The sequence below is a fragment of the Gossypium hirsutum genome, chromosome D12 (genome assembly GCF_007990345.1).
Source record: "Gossypium hirsutum isolate 1008001.06 chromosome D12, Gossypium_hirsutum_v2.1, whole genome shotgun sequence".
NCBI classification, from domain to species: Eukaryota; Viridiplantae; Streptophyta; class Magnoliopsida; order Malvales; family Malvaceae; genus Gossypium; species Gossypium hirsutum.
In genome coordinates this window covers 20,414,396-20,430,214 of record NC_053448.1, presented here as the reverse complement: position 1 = coordinate 20,430,214, position 15,819 = coordinate 20,414,396, and the positions used below count along the sequence as shown (strand labels likewise).

The window sequence follows — 15,819 nt, the reverse complement described above, 5'->3', positions numbered from 1 at the left end:
ATATATAAATGCACATAAAGCACATACATATGTTTTTATTTTAATTACAAAAAAAACAATTACATTATTAAAATTAATTAAGAAAATAATTTAAAAAAAACAAATTGAACAGTAATTGAAAAATTTCGGGGCAAATCCGTGAATACATAAAGTCTGGAGGACCAAATTGAACGCGCGAATTACATAGAGGGGCTGGAAAGGCAATTTTCCCTTCTCCTCTAAAACGGTGTCGTTCAAGAAGGGTCAAATTGAAATTAAAATAAATTACAGGGCAAATTTAAAAAAATAAAAAAACCTAATTATAAAGACATTTAAAGGCGGAGGGGCTACAAGTGCAATTTTCCCCTCTGCGCAAAAACACGCAGATCCTGGGTCCGGGTCGGGTCGACGCGCGGATCCTCCCCTTCCAAAACGGCGCCATTTTGATTGGCCTATTTAAGCCAATTTTCAACCTCAAATTTTATTTTCCAAACTTTTTTAAAAAAAAAATCCTTTTTAACAAAAAAAACCTCTCAACCCCTCAATCCTTCAGCCATCGGCCGGTCATCGGACGGTCATCGGCCACCGCGCCGGCCGCCATTCTCCGACGCCGGCACCACCGTCTGTGGTGGCCAGAAAAAGAAAAAAAAACCCCCTTTCGGCTTTCTAGACCTTCCCAAGCCGAGATCTGGGCTCAAAATACCCAAAATCCAGCAAAAAACACGAAGAACTTGCGAAAACCTTTCGGCTTCCAGCCACCGATCCTCGGGGGTGGCTCCCTCGATCTTCCAACGGCGTTTCAAAGGTAAACGAAGGTAAGTTCCTCACTCTTCATTTTATCGTGCTTTAGTAAAGTAAAAAAAATAATAATAATAAAAGAAAACGGAGAAGTAATCGATGCAAAAATAAAATAAAATATCAACCATTCGAGTTTTGATTGATTCTCCCTTTGTGTTTTTTAAAAAAAATTGTGCTTTTTTTATTGATTTCCCAAAATCCGATCCTATTTACAGTGTTCTAATGGCCTCTTTATAGCCATAATAATAAAAGAAATAAAGGAACAAATCTCCTTCTGATTTGATTTGCCAATCTTTGATTCCCTTTCCATTTTTGTGTTTGCAGGTGAAGATCGGGCAGAGATTTGGAGCTTGCGGCGCTTGAAGATTTCCCTAGAATCCCTAGGGTTCCTGACTAACATTTTGGGCACTTTGGGCCACACATAATTGGGCCACCGTGCCTTGGGCCCCTGCTGTATTTTGGGTTTGGGCCATATAGGCCAATGTAATTTGAGCCCTTTGCCCGGGCAAAATCTGTTATTACAGCTGCCCCTCTTTGCTTGCTATCGGGTACTGAGAACAGAGCAAAGACCAAAAACAATTTTGCCCAGTCGTACTGGACTTTGGGATTCCTTCCTACTGCATCTTCAGAGGGATAGGAACTAGTGCTTCAATCTACTCCTCTGCAACTTCAGGGAGATAAGATTTGCCATCTTCAGTCTGCCTCACTGCAACTTCAGGAGGATAAGACTTGCTTTGCTTAGTCTACTCCACTGCAACCTCAGGGGGATTAGACTAGATGCGCTCTGTTCTCTACAATTAGTCTTGTCCACTGCAACTTCAGGGAGATAAGACTAGATGCGATCTGCTCTCTGTAACTTCAGAGAGATAGGATCTGTAATTTTAATCCGCTCAACTGCAACTTCAGGGAGATAGGATTGTCGGCTTTATTCTGCTCCACTGTAACTTCAGGGAGATAAGATTTGCCCTCTTCAGTCTGCCTTACTGCGACTTCAGAAGAATGAGACTTGCTTTGCTTAGTCTGCTCCACTGCAACTTCAGGGAGATAAGACTAGATGCGATTTACTCTCTGCAACTTCAGGGAGATAAGATCTGAGGTTTTAATCCGCTCCACTGTAACTTCAGGGAGATAGGATTCAATTTATTATCTTCACTGATCTGTTCTCTAGGGAACATGACCTGTATAGTGAACCTAATTATGATTAATGATTAGGATGGCATAAAAATGCATCAAATGCTCCTAACTAGACATGTGTGAATGACATTTGAATGAATGCAGAATATCACTTCTCAAGACTTATCATTTTTTTATTGAGGTTTTGTCGCTGACGTCTTTTGCTTGGCTGTTATTTCCAAAAACGCTTAATCAAATTGCCCCCCGTTGTGTACCCCAAAGCTCTACTCCCTAGGACGCAGAATTTGTACTGTATTCCTTCCCTCATGGCTTTAAGAGTAGGAAAATTTTGACTCTTCTCAGTCTTCTCCTATTGTAATTCAAGGATTTGCTCACACCACTCTCAGGGTGTCCTACCAAATATTCATGCCTAAAAAAGGAACTTCCTTTCTAGAGGGGATTTTTTGCTGTCTGATTCGATATTTAGACAACCAAATATGAAAAAACAGTCTTAATTTGGACTTCTCCTTAAAAACAGTCTTAATTTGGACTTCTCCTTCTTAGGCTCTTTAAACTTTGAACTATGGGGTGTTCTTAGACAATAGCTCTGTTTCAGATTACTAAATTATTTAGAAATTCCCAAAGTAATATACAAAACTTCTTTTGTGAAAGATTATTAGTCCATCAATCATTATTCTAATGCGACATGTTGACACAAGAATCAAAAATACAGAGTAAGAGATGACTTAATTCACGAATTTATTGATAGTAAGCGTCTTGAAAAGAAAAAAGTATTCAAGAACAGCAAAGAATGAAGTTTTTACAAGAACCAATAAATTTGGTAAAAAATATTATGAAGACTAAGTGCTTTGGATATCGCCGCTTGAACTTCTCCATGCAAGCCGAGAACCATTCTGAATTTAACATGTGTTTAAGGGATCCACAGTACTCTGTCGATGCCTCAAGATGTCGTATACCCTTGTTTACTTAAGTGAAACAAGACCACCACATGCCCCAATCTGACCATGTTTGAGCCGCCCTTTCTGGGTTTTCAACTTAAACCACCTTTGGTCTCAAAGTGCCCTTTTCGGGTTTTCACCTTGGCCTCTCCCTTTTTTTAGAGGAAATCGAAGCGCCCTTTGCGGGTTTTCACCTTGATTCCTCTCTTCTTTCAAGTGAAATATTTATTGACCGAATCTGAATTTATAGGATTCGGAAGATTTTTGCCATCCATTTCACTCAAAATCAAAGCGCCTCCAGAAAAAGCGTTTTTCACGACATAAGGTCCTTCCCAGTTTGGCATCTATTTCCTTCTGAAATCCTTTTGTAAAGGGAGGATCTTTTTCAAAACCAAATCCCCTTCATGAAATTCTCTGGGACGAACCTTCTTATTATAGGCTCACATCATTCGCTTCTGATACATTTGACCATGACGAATGGCTTTTAATCTTTTCTCTTCAATCAGGTTCAGTTGATCATACCGAGATTGGATCCATTCGGCTTCATCCAATTTTAACTCAGCCAATACCCGTAGGGAAGGGATTTCAACCTCAATGGGTAATACTGCCTCCATTCCATAAACCAAAGAAAAAGGTGTTGCCCCAGTAGAAGTCCTGATAGATGTTCGGTAAGCAAGAAGAGCGAAAGGTAACTTTTCATGCCAATCTTTGTAAGTTTCAGCCATTCTTGCCACGATTTTCTTGATATTTTTATTAGCCGCTTCCACTGCACCATTCATTTTCGGGCGATATGATGATGAATTATGGTGTCTAATGTTGAACTGATCGCAGACTTCCGCTATTTGCTATTATTCAGGTTCAACGCATTGTCAGATATGATCCTTTCAGGCATTCCATATCGACATATGATTTCCTTCTTCAGAAACTTACTGACTGCTGACTTCGTGACATTAGCATATGAGGCTGCCTCTACCCACTTAGTAAAGTAGTCAATAACCACAAAAATGTAACGATATCCATTAGAAGCCTTCAGTGATATTGGTCCAATGACGTCCATACCCCACATGGAGAAAGGCCATGGAGAAGTCATAACATGAAGAGGAGAAGGAGGCGCGTGCATTTTATCTCCATAAATTTGGCATTTATGGTATTTCTTGGCGTGATTGATGCAATCACCTTCCATAGTGGACCAGTAATACCTGAATCTCATAATCTGTCTAGCCATGGTGAATCCATTAGCGTGTGTTCCACAAACACCCTCATGGACTTCTTCTAAAATTTCCTTAGCCTCTACAGCATCCACGCATCTCAACAGTACTCGATCCTTCCCCCTTTTGTATAGGATCTCCCCATCTAAGACATAGTCAATAGCTAGCCTCCTCAATGTCCTCTTATCATTCTCCGTTGCCTGATCTGGATATTCGTGATTCTTCACATATTGCAATATATCTCGGTACCAGGGAGGATTATCATTCTCCTTTTCTTCAATGCTGTAACAGTGGGCTGAGATCTCATAAATACTAATTTGAATAGGCTTCATGTCCTCTAACTGATTCACTTTAATCATGGAAGCTAAAGTAGCAAGAGCATCAACCATCTGATTTTCTTCTCGTGGGAGATAACAGAAGGTAATGTTGTCAAACTCTTCGATCAATCCCAAAACCAATCTCCGGTAACGGATCAATTTAGGATCCCTCGTCTCTCATTCCCCTCTTAGCTGGTATATTACCAATGCTGAGTCTCCGTACAGTTCTAATGTCTTGATTTTCCGTTCTATGGCTGCCCGTATACCCATGATGCAAGCTTCATACTCAGCCATGTTATTGGTGCAATCAAAGTCTAATTTACTGCTGAAAGGATGATAATCCCCATTCGCAGACACCAAGACTGCCCCAATCCCATTGCCTAATGCATTCGATGCTCCCTCAAAGCTTAATCTCCAAGAATCACTCTCTTGGGGATCCTCTTTAGCATTTACCACATACATTAAATCTTTATTCGGGAAATCAAAGTCTAGAGGCTCATAATCTTCCTGAGCCCTGCTAGCCAAGAATTCTGCTATCGCACTTCCCTTGATAGCCTTCTGACTTACATATACGATATCAAACTCAGAGAGCAAGACTTGCCATCTAGCCATTCTTTCATTCAATGCTGTTGACTCCATCATATATTTTAAAGGATCTAATTTTGAAATTAGCCAAGTCGTATGATAGAGTAAGTATTGCCTCAACCTCTTGGTCGTTCAAATCAAGGCGCAACATAATTTTTCGATAGGCGAATATCTCATCTCACAATCAGTGAATTTCTTGATGAGATAATAAATCGCCTTTTCCTTCTTTCCAGTCACATCATGTTGACCTAGCACGCATCCCATGGAGTTGTTGAACACTGTTAAATACAAAATTAAGGGTCTATCCGGGCTGGGTGGTGACAGAATTGGGGTATTGGATAAGTATTGCTTTATCTTTTCAAAGGCTTTTTGACATTCTTCATTCCAAACATCAGGATTACGTTTCTTCAAAAGGCGAAATATGGGATCACATTTTTCAGTCAACTGTGAAATGAACCGAGCAATGTAATTCAGTTTTCCCAAGAAACCTCAAACTTCTTTCTAGGTACGTGGTGGCGATAAATCTCGTATTGCTTTGACTTTGTCTGGGTCGATCTCAATTCCCTTTTCACTGACTACGAAGCCTAATAGCTTTCCTGATCTGGCTTCAAAAGTGCACTTTGTTGGATTAAGCTTGAGCTGGAACTTCCTTAATCTTAAGAACAATCTTCTCAAGACCTACACATGTTCCTCCTCTGTTCTGGATTTGGCAATCATATCATCAACATACACCTCGATTTCTTTGTGCATCATGTCATGGAACAAGGTTACCATGGCCTTCTGATATGTTGCTCCTGCATTCTTTAATCCAAATGGCATCACCTTATAGCAAAACGTTCCCCATAAAGTAATGAACGTAGTCTTTCTCATATCTTCTGGATGCATTTTTATTTGATTATATCCTGAGAACCCATCCATAAAAGAAAACAACAAAAATCCCGCCGTATTATCCACCAGCGTATCAATATGTGGCAATGGGAAGTTGTCCTTTGGGCTTGCTTTGTTCAAATCCCTGTAATCGACGCACATTCATACTTTTCCATCCTTCTTAGGGACTGGGACGATATTAGCTACCCACTTAGAATATTTGACCTCCTGCAGAAAACCAGCGTCAAACTGTTTCTTAACCTCCTCTTTTATTTTGAGCACAATATCAGGCCTCATTCTTCTGAGCTTCTGTTGAACTGGTTTGCAATCCTCTTTTATAGGTAAGCGATGCACTACAATGTCAGCACTCAATCCCGGCATATCGTGGTATGACCATGCAAAGACATCTTTTAATTCATGGAGTAATTCAATGAGGTCTCGTCTTGTTTTTACGAGAATTTCAGTTCCAATTTTCAACTCTTTCCCTTCTTCCAGGCTCACAACTTCTACTGTCTCTTTGTGAGGTAGGATTTGTTTTTCCTCCTATTCCACCATCCTCAACAAGTCCAAAGATAGACCACCCTCTTCATCACCTTCAAAGTCGTGCGATCCCTCTAAACACATGTTGCGTTCAAAAGGGCACTCTGAGCTCGCAGCAGTATCATTCACGTCATTGATACACAGAGACCTATTATGGTTACAAAAGAATGTATGAATTTATGTACATGTAATGAAAGAATATCTTTTAGGCGTATGAAAGAATGAAAGAATATTTACTCGAAATAATTGCAAAGATGTATTTTATTAAAATAATGATTTTTAAACATAAGCCTATTTCACAAAAGAATTCTTGCTATTTCTAGGCTAAAACAACAAGTTTGTTCTTGAGTATTACTCTGAGATAGTTCTAAAGACTTTAGGTATTTCTTCCGCAGTCCAATTGTCTAGAACACTCCCAGGCTCATAAGGGCGAATGTCTAGCCAACTTTTCTCTTCATTCCCAGGCTCATGAATGGCATTAATGTGCATATTCCCCAACGTCTTCTTGATGCTTTCCTCAACCGATTTCTTTCTCTCCTGATGAATGATTCCTCCAGATACGAAAGTTTTGGATGGGTGGGGAATTTTCATGGGCTCCCACTTAGCTTCCTCCCCATTCAAACGCGCCCTTCTTCTTTCCTACTTTTTTCTATCTCCTTCTTTATTTGTCCTTTATCCGGCTTGTATCCTAAGCCAAAATGATCTTGCTTTCCTTTCAGCATTGGAACCTCAGTCTTCCCTTAAAGATATCTCCCTAGCCCTCTTCCGGGTAAAGCTCCTTTTCCTACCAATAATTGTAAACCCATTTCTGTGGTTTTGGATAATCTTGGAACCACAATTTTACTCCATTCAGGAACAAATGCCGCATTTACAAACTCCAAAGATCGAAATGAGCATTCAACTGACTCATCATTGGTCTCCAAGTACGGTATCTCATTGGATACAGTTGCTATTATATCCTCCTCGGCTTTTATTGTCACTAGCCGACCATCTGACACTAACTTCAACATCTGATGTAATGATGACGGAACTGCCCTTACCGAATATATCCATGGTCTTCCTAATAAGCAATTATAGGAAGGTTTGATGTCCATCACAATAAAATCTACCTCATAAACTGTTGGACCAATCAGTAAGGGTACCTCAATTCTTCCCATGACCTTTCTTTCTGTACCGTCAAATGCCCTCACTACATTTTGACACGTTTTCATGTACGAACTGTCTATAGGTAGTCTGTTAAGTGTGAATAACGGCAATACGTTCAAAGCTGATCCATTGTCAATCAGTACTCCTGGCAAAATACGCCCCTTGCATCGTGCAGTGATATGCAAAGCTTTAGTAGATCCCATGCCCCCAGTAGGTATTTCATCATCATTAAAAAATATGAAATTATCAGCACTGATATTATTAACCAACCGATCTAGCTTACTGACAGAAATATCTTTGGACACATAGGTCTCATTTAGCATCTTCATCAACGTATTTCGATGCACTTCTGAATTCAATAGTAAGGACAGTACAAATATGCGGGCTGGCTGTCTATGCAACTGTTCAACGACATTATACTCGCTATGGTTTAAAAATTTGAGGAATTCCACAGCTTCTTCCTCCTTCACTGGCTTAACTACTTTCCCTTTTTGCTCCCCTATTATAGCCTCTTTCATAGACTCTAGATTGGTACTCACACACTGGCTCTTTGCCGTCTCTTTTCCTGGGACAGTCGTATTGCACTCGTAGTTCCATGGGACCTTCTTACTGTCTTGATAAGGAAAGGTTGCAGGTTTCTTTATTATGATCTTTGGCATTGCTGGTGCTCTCATCTCATCCTTCTTGGGTCGCGAGATAATGACCACAGGCTGCACTATTCTTGGAACCTTTGGAGCCTCTGATGTGCAAATGCTCCCCTCCTCCTTAACTTTCTCATAAAATTCCATCTCCTTGTTATCCATCAAGTCTTGAACCAAGGCTCTGAATTCTGCGCATTCTTGGATTTTATGTCCCTCATCGTGATGGAACTCACAGTAATTTTTCATCCCTTCAACACTTCTCTCTGAACTCGGGATGATCAATCCCCTTTTCACCATATTTTTCCAAACCCACCTCAAAGGAATTTTCACCTCTGATATGTCTTCCTTGATCTTTCTACCCATGCTCCCACCTACCATGTTCACTCCGTTGTGATCAGGTAACGGATTTTCTGTATTGGGCGAATCATCCAATTTCACCACGCCCAAGCTTATAAGTCTTTCCACCACCTTTTTGAACGTCGTACAATGCTCTATAGAATGCCCCTCAATTCCCGCGTGATAGTCGCACCGTGCATTTGCATCGTACCACTTGGGGTATAGAGGCTGCAGTGTTTCAAATAGAAAGGGGCAACCACGTGTGCATTGAATAGATTCTGATATAGCTCCCTATACGACATTGGAATTGGCGTAAATTGCATTTTTTCTGCATTTTGTCTTGTATCAAATCTCTGCTTCGATGATCCCTACTGATTAACAGCCATTTTTCTCGGCTGATTCACTGTAACTGTCTTCGAATACCAACTCGTGTTGTTAACCTCGTTCTCTTTCTTCTTCGAGGCCGTCCTTCTGCTACTTTCTCCAGCATCTATTTTCCCACTTCTGATAGCATTTTCTATCATCTCGCCATTCATAAATATGTCGGAAAAACTTTTAGTAGCGCTTCCTAACATTGCCTTCAATGTGTTGACGAAAAGCATCGTCATCTCTCTTTCTAGAAGAGATGGCTGAACCTAGACAGCAACCTCCCTCCATCTTTGTGCGTACTGCCTGAAACTTTCACCAAGCTTCTTCTCCATGTTCTGCAGAGTAATTCTATCAGGTACCATGTCAGTCACATGGCTGTACTGTTCTAAGAATGCCTGCGCTAGATCTCTCCATGAATTAATCTGGGTACGGTTCAATCGATTGTACCACTTAGATGCTACACCTGTGAGGCTATCCTGGAAGCAATGTATCAACAACTGGTCATTATTAACATATCCAGTCATCCTCCTGCAGAACATAGTAAGATGTGCTTCGGGGCTACTAGTCCCATTGTACTTCTCGAACTCCGGCGTTTTGAACTTGTGAGGAAGTACCAGACCTGGAACCAAGCTCAATTCTCTAGCATCAATTCCGTGGTAGCTCTTAGTAACTTCTATTGCTTTAATTTTTTCCTCCAGCCATTTATACCTTCCCTCGAGCTGCTTTGATAATTCATCATTTATTTTTTCCTTTCCAACCGTCTCATCAAAATCAGGAATAGCAGGATTAGCAAAATTGGCACCGGGATTAGAGCCTGATCCCATTTGGAAATTTATTTGCGTTGTAGCATCACTCAGAGGATTAATGGTAACAGAGGACCTTCGCGGGCACATCTCAACTTATTGGCGTGTAAAGTCCGGAGGATAGACAAGTCCCTCATTGTCTCCTTCTTCAATATTGAGCACAGAACCCTTTCCTTTATCAGTTCCTTTATTGAACCACTGAGTTAACTGAGCCATCATACTCCCTTGAGACTCCATCATTTTGTCTCTCATCTTTTGCTGCTCATTCATTTGCTTTTGAAGCAGCTCCTGCATTTCCTTTTAAGTTTGTTCTAATCTTTCCATTCTTTGATCCATATCCTTGGTTTTTGATCGAGTACCGTAGTGGTGCTTGGTAGGTTGGTTGGTTTCCAGATTAGCTGAGGAGTGATTTAGATTAATTAGAATCCCTTAATGTATTTATTAATGCATATGAAACAATGCAATACATGAAATGAATGCAGAAAATGCGTCAATTTGAATTCAATTCCATATAAGAAAACTTTACTAGAAATTAAATTCCTTTACATAAAATGAATTACAAATACGACCTTGCCCTAATACCCAGAACTCTAATCTTTCTAAGTAACAAAGCCAATTCTTGCCCCCGATCTGACTCTAATTCATACTTCACACTCAGCGTGTCAGCTTGTACTGCTAAAGTCTGTATATGGTCAGCTACTTCTCGAATCTGGACTACAGCTTCTTCAATAAGATGATCTCTGCTTCTGACTTCATTCTGAAAATGGTGAAGCTGTTCATTACTATGACTCTCGTTTGCTTTCAAGTGCTTGATCCGGATCTCATAATTTTGCAGCTCCGTCTCTAACTCTTCAATTCTTTTCTCCATTTCTTCAATCTTGCTCAAGCTAGCTTTTAACTCTATCGTAGAATTTCGGCTTCGATACTAACAAAGAGATCTTTCCAATACAATCACCCTATCCTTTAACTCCCCCTTTTCCTTCTGGCTTTCTGACAAACTCTTTTCTAAGGCCTTATTTCGCCTTTGCATCTCTTGAAATATCTGTTCCCACTTATTGGCCTTATCCTTTTCTCCTTGGATTTCTACTCGCCACTGTTCTGATGTCTTTCCCAGCCCAGCAGTTCTAATTGACAAGCGCAGCTTTTTATAATCCGTCTTTAGACTGCCCAGTTCCTCATCAGCTTTGTTTTTCTCTTTCTTCAACCTCTCATTCTCAAGCTTCTGAACGTCTATGTCCAATCTCAAGTTCGTCTATTCCGCCTCCATTTGCTCTATCCTTTTCTCCAAATCCGCATTCTTCCTCTCAAAATCTTGTCTTACCATTTCCAACTCAGAAAGAATGACTCGCAAATGCTCTTCTATTGACTGGCTTTCTTCCTGATTTAACTTAGGTGTATTATCATTTATCCTTCTAGCCCACCATTGATGATACCCAGGAGTTGTCATTAGACCTACAGCTAGCCTCTTCATTCGGCGAGCTTGTTTCCACGCACTAACCATCTCTTGAATCTTCTTTTTGTAACCATCATCCTTGTACGAAAATTCACAATCAACCAACCCTTGGGTCGCAGGTATAAATTGCTTTGACCTATATTGTCTTAGCACCAATAATGGGGCGTATCCAGTAGCTCCCCAAACCCCTAGCAAAGGAACCCAATCAAAACTACCACACCTATACAGGATCTCATTTGGAAGTAACCAATGAGCTCTCCACTCAATGTCCTCCTCTCGAAGATTTTGAAGAATTGCTATCCACTTCTCCTTCGAAATGTTGTCTCTTCTGGGCGTAGCGGCTATCTCCTTTAATGGTGAATAATTTTCAGAGAAAACCCGATATGACACTTTATCCACCTTCCAAAAGTGACTATGAAACCACGCGAGTAGAAGCTGTGCACATCCAATAAATCTGCCTTCACCCGTCCTCCGGCATGCACTCAATGACCTGAAAGTTTCTGCCAAAATTGCTGGAATCGGTGTAACTTTCTTATCGAGCCGGTCGAATAAATCAGTGACCGTTTCATCCACATACCCCAAGGCTTTAGGGAAGACAACCAAGCCATATATACTTAAAGCAAAAACATCTAACCTTTTCCTGACATCCAGGTGTGTGAGGATTGCATCTTTCAAGCCCCTCCAAGGAACGCACTTACTGTCTCCCTTTTGCTTAATTCGTGCGACAACCCATTGCTCACTCATTCCTGTTACACTCATCAACTTTTTGGAAAAGGTTGGCACATTCACCGCTCTTGAATAGACCCTGTCCCCTTGAAACTTTGAACAACAGAGTAAAGCCATATATTCCTCTATCGTAGGCACTAAATCAACCTTCCTGAACGTAAAGCAGCTGTAAGCAAGATTCCAGAATTGGGCGAGGGCTTGAAACAAATGCTTGTCTACCTTCACATCAAGCAAATAAGGCAAATCCCCATAATTATCATAAAAGAGCTGTCTAACCTCATCATTCCACTGACCCCAGATTTCCTTCAATTCTTGCAGATTGTTCTGAGTTGTACTGATATGCGTAAAGTCTCATAACTCTAATACATGCCCATCAGCCAAACTATCACCCTTTTCTTGCTGCGTTGTTTCAGACCAAGTTCGAACAGCCGCATTGTCCTCCACTTTATCAAGAAACCCGCTTTCCATGTTAAGCCTTCTTTCTAGCAACTGAATTTGAATTGACGCCTTTTATGATGAAATGAAATGTCATGTCATGCAAATAAAACACCAAAAGTCAGTATAACATAGAAACACAAGATATAATCAAGAAATAATAAAGATCCCTAATTGGATATCTACTAGGGTTTAGTTTGATTCTGCTTAAGGTGGATTCCTAAGGTTCACTATATGTGGTTTAGCTTCTAGACTAAAGGTACCCGAACCAGCAGATTCCTCAATCCTCACCCATTATAGGCTCATATGGACCGTGTTCAGTTCAGGGGAATACATTTCCCTATGGCTGCACGGAGATGAAAAATCTCACGAAGACATAGGTACGGATGTATCCCGAAAGCAATCCACTACCCTACACGGAGGTAAAAACCTCACGAAGGCATAGTTTCTCACTCCCACTTAAAAGAGTAACATTGTTCAACTCATGAAATTTATAATGCAAACAATGTTTGAACAAGAAGATAATGAATGCAAAAGGATGTCATGAGTTTTTTTAAAAAATATTTTCTCGACCGTAAGACAAAAATTAATCAACTTTGTGGCTCGACTCTCTTCTTTTTTTAAAAAAATGTCCCCAGTGGAGTCGCCAAGCTGTCGAAACCATTTTTTAAAAACAAAAAATTTAGGTTCACGACTTTAAAAAAAATGAAAATTTGGGAGTCGCCACCAATATTTTATTGAGGTGTGATTGGATCACCTAAAAAAACGGCTTTGGTCTACGAGTTTTAGAAAAACAGATCCGGGAGTCAGTTACGTATGAGGAAGGATTAGCACCCCCATTACGCCCAAAATTTGGTACCTAGTTAATTAATTAATGTCTTAAGGTCGAAAATTTTAAAAATTTAATCTTTAAAAACTTAAAACGTTGCATATTAAGACCATTTTCAATTCAGAGAAGCAAAAATGCCACACTCAATTCGTTAGGGCACAACATTTTAATTTCCCCCAAAATGAATTAGGTCAGAATATTTTTACAATAAAACTTTAAAAGAACATCCACTCATCCAAGATTTAAGAAATCACACCCAATACGTTAGGGCACGATCCCTTTAGAATCTCAAACTCGGAATATTTCATTTATTTTAAAAGAACATCCACTCATCCAAGATTTAAGAAACCACACCCAATACGTTAGGGCACAATTCCTTTAGAATCTCAAACTCGGAATATTTCCTTCATGATTTTTAAAAATCTTCATTTCGAGAAATCAATGCGCCACATCCAATACGTTAGGACACAACGTGTTGAATTCCCAATAATGAGCTTTTATTTTAATTAAAAGAATATCCATTTTGAAAAAAAGTTTGATTTTAAAAATCGAGTAAAAAAATGTAATGTTATGCTACATTAAATATAAATACTATGATAGCATAGAGATGTTGCAAATATATGAACAAATGAATAACGAATGACATATAATATATCAAATAAATGCACAATACAAATATATAATAAATGAAATTACGAAGAATTAGAAGCATACATATGAATTTTCATGTAAAACTTTGATTTATAAAATTTATAATGTACTTATAAGAACATATTAATAAAAAATTATTAAATGATGTCAACATTATTAAAATAAAAAAATATGTATACATACAAATATGAATAAAACTTTAGTTTTTTTTAAAAAAATATAAATGCGCTTAAAGCACATACATATGTTTTTATTTTAATTACAAAAAAAACAATTACATTATTAAAATTAATTAAGAAAATAATTTAAAAAAACAAATTGAACAGTAAATGAAAAATTTCGGGGCAAATCCGTGAATACATAAAGTCTGGAGGACCAAATTGAACGCGCGAATTACATAGAGGGGCTGGAAGGGCAATTTTCCCTTCTCCTCTAAAACGGTGTCGTTCAAGAAGGGTCAAATTGAAATTAAAATAAATTACAGGGCGAATTTAAAAAAATAAAAAAACCTAATTATAAAGACATTTAAAGGCAGAGGGGCTAAAAGTGTAATTTTCCACTCCGCGCAAAAACACGCGGATCCTGGGTCCAGGTCGGGTCGACGCGCGGATCCTCCCCCTCCAAAACGGCGCCGTTTTGATTGGCCTATTTAAGCCAATTTTCAACCTCAAATTTTATTTTCCAAACTTTCTTAAAAAAATCCTTTTTAACAAAAAAAAAACCTCTCAACCCCTTAGTCCTCCGGCCATCGACCGGTCATCGGACGGTCACCGGCCACCGTGCCGGTCGCCGTTCTCTGACGCCAGCACCACCGTCTGCGGTGACCGAAAAAAGAAAAAAAACCCCTTTCAGCTTTCTAGACCTTCCCAAGCCTAGATCTGGGCTCAAAATACCCAAAATCCAGCAGAAAACGCGAAGAACTTGCGAAAACCTTTCGGCTTCCGGCCACCGATCCTCGGGGGTGGCTCCCTCGATCTTCCAACGGCGTTTCAAAGGTAAACGAAGGTAAGTTCCTCACTCTTCATTTTATCATGCTTTAGTAAAGTAAAAAATAATAATAAAAATAAAAGAAAACGGAGAAGTAATCGATGCAAAAATAAAATAAAATATCAACCTTTCGAGTTTTGATTGATTCTCCCTTTGTGTTTTTTAAAAAAATTTGTGCTTTTTTTATTGATTTCCCAAAATCCGATCCTATTTACAGTGTTCTAATGGCCTCTTTATAGCCATAATAATAAAAGAAATAAAGGAACAAATCTCCTTCTGATTTGATTTGCCAATCTTTGATTCCCTTTCCATTTTTGTGTCTGCAGGTGAAGATCGGGCAAAGATTTGGAGCTTGCGGCGCTTGAAGATTTCCCTAGAATCCCTAGGGTTCCCGACTAACATTTTGGGCACTTTGGGCCACACATAATTGGGCCACCGTGCCTTGGGCCCCTGTTGTATTTTGGGTTTGGGCCATATAGGCCAATGTAATTTGAGCCATTTGTCTGGGCAAAATCTGTTACTACAGTATGCATAACCTGTTTATACGAAAAAGAAAGCCATCTACAAGATAAAATTTTTCAAAAGTAGTATGTCCATAATTCTTATAGATATTGCCGAAATCAGCATCATCATCATATATCTCCTTAATATGTTCAAACCCTAAGACTTTAGCATTCAATGTAGTTATTAAAGTATATCGTCTAGACAAAGCATCTGCAACTACATTATCTTTACCTGTTTTATATTGTATCATATAAGGGAATGTTTCAATGAATTCTACCCATCGGGCATGTCTTTTACTCAACTTACCTTGTCCTTTTAACCATTTAAGGGATTCATGATCTGTTTGTATGACAAACTCATTAGGCAGCAAATAATGTTGCCATACTTGAAGTGCACGAACCAATGCTAAGAGTTCTTTGTCATAAGTTGAGTAGTTTAACTGTGCATCATTCAATTCCTGAAGCATTAAAACGACGCCAATTCCAATTCCTGAAGCATCACACTCAAGCTCAAAAGTATTAGAAAAATCAAGTAATTTGAGAAGAGGAGCAGAACATAACTTATCTTTCAGGG

The 15,819-nt window shown here is 39.3% G+C and overlaps 1 protein-coding gene and 1 pseudogene across 1 annotated transcript; both read right to left on the bottom strand.

Moving 5' to 3' along the window:
• The window catches only part of LOC121224524 (uncharacterized), a 63,272-nt pseudogene extending 52,581 nt beyond the window's left edge, over window positions 1–10,691 (bottom strand).
• Window positions 10,692–10,913: 222 nt separating this feature from the next.
• On the bottom strand, window positions 10,914–12,308 carry LOC121224523 (uncharacterized). Its single transcript, XM_041107964.1, has 2 exons — window positions 12,298–12,308; window positions 10,914–12,174 (listed from the first exon to the last, which is right to left on the bottom strand). Exons 1-2 carry the CDS (start codon window positions 12,306–12,308, stop codon window positions 10,914–10,916), a joined length of 1,272 nt encoding a protein of 423 aa, XP_040963898.1.
• Between the last annotated feature and the right edge of the window lie 3,511 nt (window positions 12,309–15,819).